This window comes from Stigmatopora nigra, chromosome 14 (genome assembly GCF_051989575.1).
Source record: "Stigmatopora nigra isolate UIUO_SnigA chromosome 14, RoL_Snig_1.1, whole genome shotgun sequence".
Classification (NCBI taxonomy): Eukaryota; Metazoa; Chordata; class Actinopteri; order Syngnathiformes; family Syngnathidae; genus Stigmatopora; species Stigmatopora nigra.
Window position 1 is genome coordinate 5014941 of NC_135521.1, and position 11752 is coordinate 5026692.

Below are 11752 nucleotides of genomic sequence, written 5' to 3' on the forward strand. Positions count from 1 at the left end.
ATCCGATCGGTGGCAGCGTGACGCCAACGGATTTACTTTATGCCTCCGGCTTCCATTTTAGACCAGGCGACACACTTTTTGGAATTGTCTTCCATCAGATAAAAAGGCCAAAAGAACAGGAGATTTTTTTTTTTTTAGATTTATAACCCTTCTGAATGTGTGTGCCATCCTTTTTTCTTTCTTGTAATTTAAAAGAAGGTGCTTTAATTGAGCCATTGAATTGCTCACGGCAACTTTGGGGTTGTAAAATGTAGATTAAGGGATATGCTCCTCTCCTGTGTTCAAGTTAAGAGGTCAGTAGCAGCATTTTTGAAACAACTGATAACCCTAGTGAAGACAAAAAAGTGGATAAACTGATGATAACATTGCTACAGGGCAGTCTGAGAGAGAATTTATGAAAAGTTTGTCCAAGTAAGCAGAATAGAATGTTCACAATGCTGAGTCAAGCTGTCCGGAAGTGAATCCACAAATTAATGTTTCATTAGATCAGAGTTGCTTTCACTTCTGATTTATTGATCCAGTTAAAGGACATCAACTCCTGTTTCATTAAATCCATCCACAATATCCACGAATGGCGAAAAATGGAGGACACTCATGTTGGCCTCAGTAATTAATGACAGTCACTATACATGAGGGACTTTGTATATATGCAAGTTATAGACAGAAAAAGCAAGAGAGAGGCAAGGCTGTTTGGATTTGAACTTTTTCTCAATATAAATTCATTGACAATATTTTGGCTGTTATTTTTTGGGTGATCGTTCAAATAATATTATTACCCAAGAGGCGAAAATCTTTGATGAGACGCAGGGAAATGTGTGCTACTGGGAAAGGACACAGGGAGGAGATCTTTTTCAGTGTATCCACGTCGTCGTTCGTTTCCTTTTGGCACGGCGTGTTTGCTTAGTAAAGACTGTTTTTTGTTGTTGTTGTCTATGGGCTCTGGGGAAAGAAAATAAGGTGTGTTTTTGCCTGATACAAGCGGCGCCAGGGGAGTCAAACCAGGACAAAGGACATCAGGAGTTACAAATTGTGAGCTTTGAGAACATTTACATGTCATTAGCATGCCATCTGGCTGTCTTATATGATCTCCGATGCACACGTGGAAGTCAATTGGATGGAATTGCATTTGTCTTCTCATTTACATTTGCTGGAAGCCTTTCCTTATGGCTTCAATAACATAACAAAATATAATCAGGCGTATTGCCACTATTCTGGAATTGAGCCGTCACTTCATAGTGTTTATCTCGATAATAACCATTTTTTTAGGGGATACATTTTTATATAGCATGAACTTTTTAAATTAATTATTTTAGGATGATTTTCTAGGCATCAATCTGTTTTTTTTTAAATTTATTTTATTTTTTTTTTCTCAGCGTGAGTATGACTGCGCACTGGTGCACAAAACAAAGTCCATAAATAGCTTGAATGAGTCTGGTGCAGAAGAACTTGATTTGAACTCTTTAGGTTGAAATAGAATGCAACTTTGATAAGATTGGCATCAAAAGGTCATAGAAAAAAAATCCATTTGGACCCAGAAAGCCCCCCGGCCCATCCAGTGACCCACGTTTCACTATTTCTACCTTTGATGAAATGACAGGCACAAAACCAGCTTTTTTTTTTCCTCATCAAAATCCTATTTTCTCTTCTACCCCACTCAAAGTGGAAGATGAAAAGTGAGGTCAGGATGCCAACAAATACTGTAGGACAGGGGTCAAAGGTCACCTGAGAGGACATACAGGGAAAATGAGTGGCCTCGCACTTGGGGGGGAAAAACTGTTGATTTTTTTTTTCTGCTTTTTTTTGTAGCTCGCATTGGGAGCACATGTTCAGGTGTCAAGTTTTACATCTGCTCCATGTCGTCAACAATGGGGGTGTTGTAGCTTTGGAAGAGAGGCTGCATGAAGAGCCCCAGGGTTCCCACCACGCATACGCATACAAAGATCCACAGGAAGAGGCGGTCGATCACCATCGCAACGTACTTCCAATCTTCTATGATCTGTAAGAATATGGAGGTATGTTAGAAAACACAATAAATGGTGACAAAGTGTCTCGCTTTAGCTCAGGAAAGTTTATATTTTCAACATTTTTCACCTAGTTTGTCATGTTTTCGGGGTTGGGTTTTTTTCCTTGGGTGTCCTGTCCGTGTGATTGGTCGTGAGTGTCACCTGACTTTTCTGGCCTTTCCTTTGTGTGGGCCAGGTGATGGTTATTGTCGTTAAACCTTGTGTTTTCGTCCTCCTCAGTTAAGTTTGCATGTTTGTTTATTTCTCCTTATTTTATGTTGGTAGAGATATTTGGTAGTAATTGTTTTGTCCAATAAAAAATAAGTTTGTATAGCAGCATTTCCCTTCTGCTGAATTATAACAGAGTTGAAAATATGACAGTTCAAAAGGAATTTGAGTTTCTTGAAGACCAGAACTCTTGTCAGTAAGTATAACACCAAAAAGAAAGGTAAGATTTCACCCTAATTACTTTGCATATAAAAAAATGACAACAGCATGATGATGATTCTTATATAATAATAATAATATTTGTAGACTTGATGTAACATGTTTTTTTAAGAGGAATGCAACACATCAAACCAGCCAAAATTAAATGATTATTTTCTTAAACTAGAACTTCCTCATTACATCGGCTGATTTGCTTTAATTTGGTGTGCCGAATCCTGAAGTAGATTCCGTTTTGATTTACTCGAGTTTTTGAAATATAAAATCCTCACATTCTTAGAAATATTGCATGTATGTGCTTTTTTTATTTTAAAGAAACAGACATGACTGAAGTGCTTATTTTACACTGTTAAATATTTACAAACCATATTGTTTCGCGTGTATATGTATTAATAACATACCAGGATGTTTAGAAAAAAATGGACGCAATATAGAAAACAACTGAGATATTTTTAGATTCCGCCACCCCAAAAAAACATAATTTAATCAGCTTCTACTTTTCTCCTGTGGCTTATTGCCCATTGCGGCTCATTTACAGATTTTCACAGGCTCGTGACTGCACATTTTTGGGTGAAAATAACTCTGGATGCAATTTGGGTGGATGCGACTTATAGTCAGGTGTCAACTCATAGAGCGTACGGAGGCCTACCCCTTCGTCGTCATCTTCGCTCTTCATCTTATCGGCAATGTAGCGTACGCCATCCACAGCGTCCTCCACGTCGATGCTGCTTTTCAACGTGGTTCTCTTCCCGAACTCGCCTTCGTCGAAGGTCCAGCCGTGGCATTTGGCCGAGTCTTCGTTAACGTAGAAAGACGAGGACGACGACGAGTCGGCCCGTCCCAAAGAAGCCGCCCCGGCTTTCTTCTGTTGGTGCTTTTTCCGGAATCTCTCGCGTATGTTGGACCTGCCGGGTCTCCTCATGAAGAGGTAGGACGGGAGTCGGTACATGAAGACGCGTTTGACCCAAGGGGGCATGGTGTGCGTGCTGGGCGAGCGATGGTGAACGTTGAGGACGCACACGCTGGTCACGATGGAAAAGGTGACCAGCACCATGGTGAACATCAGGTACTTCCCGATCAAAGGCACTGCTAAAGACGTGGGCGGCACGATCTTGGAGATGAGCAGTAAGAAGACGGTGAGGGCCAGGAGGACGGAGATGCACAGGGTCATCTTCTCGCCGCAGTCGGACGGCAGGTAGAAGACCAAAATGGCCAGAGACGTGATGAGGATGCACGGGATGATGAGGTTGATAGTGTAGAACAGAGGTTTTCGCTTAATGATGAAGTCGTAGGTGATGTCCAGGTATCTGACGTCGTTCGGGTCCTCGTTTTTGCGTCCCGGCAACGAGACGATGTCCCACTCGCCGCTGGGTTTGAAATCGTCGCGGCTGGCAAAGTCGCTCAAGAGGATCAGGTCGATCTCGGTGTGGTCGTAAGTCCAGGAGCGGAATTTTAGGGTGCAGTTCTGCTGGTCGAAAGGAAAGTCGCGCACCTCGATCTTGCAGGCCGACTTGTAGATGGCGGGGGGGAGCCAGGCCACCTCGCCGTTGTTGGAGACCACCGCGTTGGAGTAGAAGGAGACTTCGTAGGTGCCGTCGGCGCTGGAGGGAAAAAAAATCAATCTAGATTTCAAATTGGGCAAGTTAATGAATCCGCTTTACATATCTGACATTGATGTTGGTTTCCAACTTTTGCATGTTGTCCCTGCGCCTGCGTGGGTTTGCTCCGGGTACACTGGTTTTCCAAAAACATACAGGCTAGCCTGTAGTGTTAGCATGAACGATTATTTGTCTCAGGGTGCCCTGCAATTGGCTGGCCCCCAATTCAGGGTTTTTGTCGTTGGCTCCAGTACCCCTGACCCTTGTCAAGCCAAGCGGTAGGAAAAAGTGAATGAATGAGAATATATCTCAAATCATTTACAATAATAAACTTCAATTTGTTGCTTTGGGAAGAAAAATCTGGAACTGAAAATTGTTTTTTGTTTTCAGTACCATTCCTGTCTATAACATAAGTTATTTTTTTAATCAATTTAACAGGCACAATATCGTAAATCGATGTCCTCATCCTTGGAGAAGCAGTAAAAACTGTTAGCAATGTACCTTTTGGATTTGATCGCAGCAAAGCTACCCGCTTTGCATTATAGATATATGAACTATTAATTATGAAGAAGGTCAGGAATCCAGCTTAACTTTATCTTGCAAACGCTAAGAGAGGAAAAAGACTGACTTTTGAAGTCAAAAATGAGTGCGTCTTTCCTCATTGCGTGACCTCCATCCACATCATCCCCCATCATTTGGATCCATTTTCCTTTTTGCGCCGTCCTTCACGTCGCCCGGCAATCTGTCATCGTTAAACTTTCACGGCCGGAGGGCCGGCGTAAAAAACGACGGGCCGCCACACGCACGAATCGTAGCTACGCAACTGGCTACGCCGCTTGAGTGATTTATCGTTATTTTGATCAACATTCTCGAGAAGCAGCTTGCCGGTGCTAAAGTTTGTCATTTTCCACTCCGGTAACCAGCTTAAAACATTCGGTATCGGCCCAACTACTCATTTCTTCCATCGGTGATTAAGTTGCTGTATTTTACGGACTATAAACTGCACCTCTAATCAGTGATTTTAAATTCATATAGAAACCGTGCCCAATTATAAGGCACAATTGTGCAATTTTTTTATTCATTCTTTACCAAATATTTATTCGTTCTTCCGTGCCGTTTATCTTAATGAAGGTCAGCAGGGTGCTGAAGCTTATTTGAGCTAAGCGCTAATTACAAATCTGATTGAAATAGGATCAATCTCTTGGGATAAGGTTATCATTTATTTGTATTTTGATAGAAATGAGGATAATGAAATTGGACAGTTTTTTTCTTGTATGTCTCGCCCAAGCAGTCTATCTCAGAGGACGTCCTACTTGTTATAGAGGACGATGTCTGGCAGCCAAATGTGTTGCGTCGGCAGGCGGATTTTCTTGATGCCCTCGTATTCATCGGGGTCCCACATTAATCTGTAGTCATTCCACACCTGGTGATCGTTTGGAAAAAAACATACTGAGAATACAAAAACAATTTATAAATGGAATTATTTGGAAAGTGACTTTTTAGAAAAAATATATCTGAATTTTCTGACCATTTGCAAAATGCTTTATGCTTGACTCAAACTACACGATTTCATAGGAAATTTTATTTCTGAATTTTTCCATTGGTCAAATTTTTGTGTGGCTTCTCTTATGATTGTAAAAAAATCCATCTTGTCGTCTGAGTCAGATTAGATTGGATTAGAATTACTATTTTTGACAGGGTTGAGTTAATATGCGGTTGGAAGCAAACCTGAGTGAGCCAACAGTTGGTGGTCATGATCTGTTCCCTCTCATTCTGCAACATAGACAAAATTCAAAATTAAAAAATCATAATTATGCTTAAAAGTCATTAAATCTCCACATTGGAGTAAGCCAATTTTCCTCACCACATTGATGAGCTGAGCAAGCGATACTTGGATGTAAATAGTGACTTGTTGACTATTGTTGACGGCTGGTCGGATCAGTTTGTTGTAGCGGTCCGCCGACAGGAGGTGACCCACCAGTCGCTCTTCCACCTCTGCACACAAGGTGGCTGCAAAATGAAATAAAAAAAAAATGTAAATCCTTTAAGTAGCCATTTAGCTTGAATATAAAAAAAGAAAAAACATTGAAAGTCTAATGCAAACTATAGCAGATAATAATCCGCTTAATACTCCTAATAAAATCAACCCCACTTTATTCCTGGACACAGGCAGCGCATATATCAAAAAATAAAAAATATCCCCTGGCTCTTATGCAATCTTATTCCGTAGAACACCATGCCAAAAATGTCAAAGCGCAGAATGCAAGCGCCTGAAATGAACATTCCACTTTTCTGAGTTTGACTTCCCTAATTTCATCATTTCAATCGAGTGCTTCTCGGGACGATGCATTCATCGCCAGTGTGGTCTGTCGAGGGTGCTGTGAATTGCATAATATTTGTGTCTGAAGCCATTAGCTATGCTGACTAGCCACCCGGGGCCACATGGAAACATATTGGATTTGATTCCGTAGCGCACAGGTAGATTTTGTGCTGCTTCGGATAAAATCATTCACATCTAACGTTGTTTGCTTCCAGTGGGTGAACAAACACAAACAAATTACTTGTGATTCCAGTGAGCTGCAAACAGTTTTTTTTACTGTTTTCTCGCATTTATACTAGTGTAGCCAATAAAAGAAAACCTCCTCATTTTGAAATAAATCAATGTCAGATCCCCAGTTAACCATGCAGTGTTATTAAAACGAAATCTAGCTGTTGATGATAAAGGATCCTTTACAAAAATGTATTTTCACACAAATTATTTCACATTTTTAATGTTGAACATTTCCTAGAGCCAAATTATAGTGCCGTTTTCTTTGTTTCAGTATAGTAGAAATACAGTAATCCTTCGTTTATCTTGGTTAATAGGTTCCAAGACCTGTCGCAATTGGTGACTATTCATAGTGAAGTGAAAGTATTTTTAGGGCAGCGGTCTCCAACCTTTTTCTCACCACGTACTGGTAAAGCTCTTTCCCATTTCTATTTATGCTTGTCAACATAGATGAATTGCACCATTTATTTTTGCAGTACATGTTTTTTTCATTCATAATAGGCTGACATTTAAATTTAATAAAATAAAATAATTATATATCACACAGTGGTGTTCTTTTTTATGTGTCACAGCTGTAGCTGCACTACTGAAGGCCTAGGTGTTAAATACACGGCCCGCCACTGATAGATATCACATAGCTGTTTTGTCCCCACAATTTCCAAATCCAAAACGCAATCCATTCCGAGATGTTTCACGTGCGAGGACGATCATCCTGGTATTTTCTGACCTATTTTGAATTAGCGCAGGAGATTGAACGAATGGAAAAGTGCACAATGAGACGCACGCGGACAAAAACACGGGCCCACGGCAACAGTTGATGAAGCGATGTTTAAATGTCGTGCTGCCAGGTTTCACCAATTTGGTGCCCGAGCAAAATGAGTAATCGGCTCCATCCAATGTGTAACCAAAGTACTGGAGAATCCTATAGTACACGTGCAGCACATTGCCTGACAGCAGTGTTGGCAATGTGCAGCTCATATTGTACACCAAAATAAATAAATAAATAAATAAGTTAAAAACACACACCCGAGCGAGCGAGCGCATACAGTCCCCGCCGGGCTGTTTTCATCCATGTAATCAACACAGAACACAGTCTGACTGGGTCACAGAGCTTCAGCGACAGTTGCAAACATGCTGCCATAGTTGGAAAAGTACATAACAAACTCCTGAGACACTGTACTATTTTAATAGGACAAGTACTAGTTAAGTTTGGAAAGCCGATTCGAAACGACTATTTGGGGAGTATCAGAAGTTCACATCTTTAGAAAGCAATGACAGTGACAGATTATCATGTAATATCATAAACAAAGGGTTTTCTCATTGGATTGGATTGAATTGGATAACTGTATTCATCCTGTATTCGGAAAATGTCATGTTCACAGCAGCAATAGAGTGAGAATACAGACACAGGAACAGGAAAATACATAGAAAAAATAGATAAATAAATACACAAATAAATATATAAATGCAACAATAAACAAATACACAAATATATAAATGCAACAGTGAACAAATACACAAATAAATACATAAAGACATATATAAATAAGTACATAAATAAATACATAGGTAAATAAATAGATTCATAAATATAGAAGTAAATATACGTTAAATTTTGTATGACTTTCTAGTGTTTAAAAAAAAATGGGCATCCGTTCGGTATTGGTAAAATATTGGGAGGAAAATCGGAATTGGACCGAAGTCGAAAATTTGCTATTTGGGCATGCTTATTATCCCTGGGAGGGCCGTGGGGGTGCCGGAGCCGATCCCAGCAAACAACAGGCAGTATTTTAACGGTGATGGGATAATGGTCCATTTAATGATGCCTATTTATATAATGGAAATTTGTAATGGCTAGCGACGCTTTCATTTTAGGATGTATTTATTTCATTTTTTCTTTCCCATTTGGTCCCCCCCCCCCCCAATCCGTCTGTTGGTTATGGTGTGTCTCACTCCAGGCATTTGTTACAGCCTGGTTTGCTATTCATGAATCGTGTTTGCTTGACGGGACAGTCAAAACTGCCAGGCCAAACTCCACAAAGCAAATGGAGATGAGATAAGAGGTCAAAGGTGGTTTTCATAGGCAAAATGGGACAAACACAATCAAATATGTCGCTCAATATGTTACTTGCTGATATTTGCCACGTGGAATCTGGGAAGCAAGGCGCTTTGAAGGGAGTAGATTGGGATGATTTGATAGGATTTGACATTAGCTGCCTCTAACATTTTGTATGAGACACAAGTAGAATCTTGCGCCCTGTACTTGACCGTCTCTCCGATGAGTACGAGCATGGAAATAAATGAAAAGCGGAGACAGGCACTAAGTGACTTGTACTGTCCCAACAATTATCAGTAACAACTTAGAAAGTCATATTCCAAACAAAAGTATGTTTTAGAATCGAAATTTGGCAGTATTGCTCATAGTTTGCCTTTATTTTATTGAGCATGTACAACAGAATGGCGACCAATCGACAAATGCGCTAATGGACAAATATTTCAGATGATATTTCTATAATCACTGAAGAAGATAAGACCTATACAGTCACTTTACTTAAAAAAAATCCATGATATGTATTAAGATAGACTTTTTTTGTTCACGATTCAAAAGGTTTATCAGTAAAATTCCCAATGGAAAATGTATTGATTGCCAATTTTACATCACAAAACATGAGAATTTGGACCAAGTTGTAAATCTTATAGATCATTTTTTTTACAGGAGGAATTTTTAAAGGATTTCTCCAATTCAAAGTTTAGGTTGACGACCAGATGTTGTGGTAGTTTATTCACCCAGTTTTGCGATTTGAGTCGCTTTATTTGCTTGATTTGAGAGTCATTTTTTGACATGATAAAGTGTAAAAACACACTGCATATTTTTATTTGGCCTAGTTTGCTGCCCTTGGGCATTTTGGAGCTGTCGGGATTGACGGGGCAACAAACCCAAGTATGACAGCGATATGGCCGGTTTCCACGTCGACGTCACCCAGGACAAAAAAAAACAAAAACATAAAAATCAGCAGAGAATATGTGCGCGTGGTTAAGCATTCAGTGCGGGAAGCACTTGTGCAAAGACTTGCCATCTGACATCATCAGCAAGATAGACGTCTCTTGACATCTCAAATTGTGGTGCTTGGCAGATTTGGATGATAAAATCACTGACTTTTGCATTTGCGGAGAAAAGCAGGAAGTCTCATCACACGTCTACACAAACACAAACATTCTAGACGAGTGTCTGCTTAAGCGCACTCTCCCCACCTCAATAATGGATGGCCTCTAAAAATAAGAATGCCATCATCTCTCATGCACCGAGACGAAAAAAATAATCCAGGTTGGCCCACCAATGTTCTCTCGCCAAATTAAAAGACTATACCATGTCAAAAATTCAGTTCTGGGGCAAAAAACATAGGCAACTTGTATTAGACGTCCATCACCGTTAATGGCAGACAATTATTATACATTTTCTGTCTTGTTTATCCTCGCAGGGGTTGTGGGGGTGCTGAAGCTTATCCCAGCCAACTTTGGGCATAGATAGCGACACCCTAAAATGGTTGCAGGGGTATTTCATTCATTTTCTGTGATATATTTGCTTTATTTTAAGTTCAATTAGCAGCCGTTTTTGTGTTGAAATGACATCCCTAGTATAGATTAACCAAATTTAATAATTATCCGTCCACAAATAATAAAGTAGCAGCAATTTTAGTGATGATGTTAACTGGAAGAAAGGGAGTGAGATCTTGAGCCCTCCCTATATAGGCAGTGATGTAAAAAGATGATTATATTCTACCGCAAATTTTAATTTGACAAAAAAATCAATATGGCACTTTCCAGTTGCATTGAATTATTTTTTTTTAATGTTTTGGTTACAAAAAAATAGGCAAACCATCTTCGCATTAAAGAGTCTAAACAAACTACCATAGCAAAAAATAAAATAAAACAAACAACATTTTACATAAAAACATATGTTAAATGATTAAAATTGTAAGTATAAAGACATTAATATGAGGTTAAAATACTGTGTGGATGTTGTGCGTCCCGTTTTTTAATACATTTTTTATAGTAACGCGCAGGTGTTTAAGTACTTTACGCAGTAATTCATAATCCACCTTCTTTTCTAATCTTTAGGATATGAACTTTAAAAGCGAAGAATATCCCCCTTTCCTTAAAAAAATGTCAAAAAAAAGAGGCGTTTCTCAGGTGACAAGTGACGATGTGACAATGGAACCAAATCTCGAACATGTTTGACGCTTTTCTGACGGACACTTTAACGTACGAGAGCTTTGGTTAATACCGCTTCTAGTTAGAAAATCGGACATCCACTCACTTCTTGATACAGTAAGAACCAGGAGAAGAACTGCATCCCTCGCCGAAATCGCCATTGCCCGTCCGTAAACTTCCAAGGGACGGCGACGCTCTTTTATGCTCTTCTTCCCGACGAAGACTCACCTTAACCGGCACGTGGGATCCCGAACGTGTCTACCCGAGAATGCGAGCCATGGAGAAGTCCACTGTGCGCAGTGTCCTCCCCTCGCTTCTTTAACGTGCTCTCGGCGGATGCAAACGGGGAAATGAGGGGAGATATGCTTGGCCATGCGGGGGGAATCGCCAGAGTGGCAGAGCGCTCATTTCCCCCCCGATAAAAGATTCAGGCATCCCCGGCCCGTGCGTGTCTCCGCAGCCCGCCCAGTGAGCACCTCGGCCGGGTGTAACCTGCGCGGCACCTCGGTGCTAATGGACCCAGGGTATGGAGGAGAAGAACCCCCCAAAAAATCAAGGATGGACATTGAAAATGAACTTCTGCGGTGAAAAGAAGAATGCAAGACGCAAAATAGTTGTTAAAAAAACATTTATATATATTTATTTATTTTTGAAGTTGTCAGAAAGAGCAGCTTGTGGAGGCCTTGAAGGCAGCAAGAACATTTGAGCAGGATTCCAGCAGACCTTTTCCCTCAGAGGTCAGTTCTGTTGAGAGAGCTTTATAATTATGTATGGTACAAGAAGTGTAACATTCCATATTGGACTTGCAGGGCCTGAAAAAAATATTTGTATCAAGGAGTGAATGAGTTGTCCAAGGTAGTGAGGTCATGATGGACCTCGCCACCCTTCCAGTTTAGGTAGAATGCAAGCCATCCATTTTTAAACACTGTTCATCATTTTCAGGATCT

At 40.3% G+C, this 11752-nt stretch overlaps 1 protein-coding gene across 2 annotated transcripts; it reads right to left on the bottom strand.

The window, feature by feature from the left end:
- Window positions 1–532: 532 nt before the first annotated feature.
- chrnb5b (cholinergic receptor, nicotinic, beta 5b) lies at window positions 533–11332 on the bottom strand. 2 transcript variants are annotated; one of them, XM_077733217.1, is made up of 6 exons: window positions 10912–11332; window positions 5910–6055; window positions 5774–5818; window positions 5359–5468; window positions 3097–4048; window positions 533–1996 (listed from the first exon to the last, which is right to left on the bottom strand). In XM_077733217.1, the coding sequence occupies exons 1-6, from the start codon at window positions 10964–10966 to the stop codon at window positions 1841–1843; spliced, it is 1464 nt and encodes a 487-aa protein (XP_077589343.1). In that variant the 5' UTR covers window positions 10967–11332; the 3' UTR covers window positions 533–1840. The 2 variants fall into 2 exon arrangements, with proteins under 2 accessions (XP_077589343.1, XP_077589344.1); XM_077733218.1 differs by lacking the exon at window positions 10912–11332 and having other exon boundaries at window positions 5359–5494; window positions 5910–5990.
- Between the last annotated feature and the right edge of the window lie 420 nt (window positions 11333–11752).

Bases quoted from the DNA above. Each gene is read 5' to 3' on its own strand.
- chrnb5b (XM_077733217.1), bottom strand. From the start codon at position 10,966: ATGGCGATTTCGGCGAGGGATGCAGTTCTTCTCCTGGTTCTTACTGTA. The intron at 6,056-10,911 runs GTGAGTGGATGT...TTCATTTTGCAG, and splicing joins GGTTCTTACTGTATCAAGAA to CCACCTTGTGTGCAGAGGTG. The intron at 5,819-5,909 runs GTGAGGAAAATT...TCTATGTTGCAG, and splicing joins TTGCTCAGCTCATCAATGTG to AATGAGAGGGAACAGATCAT.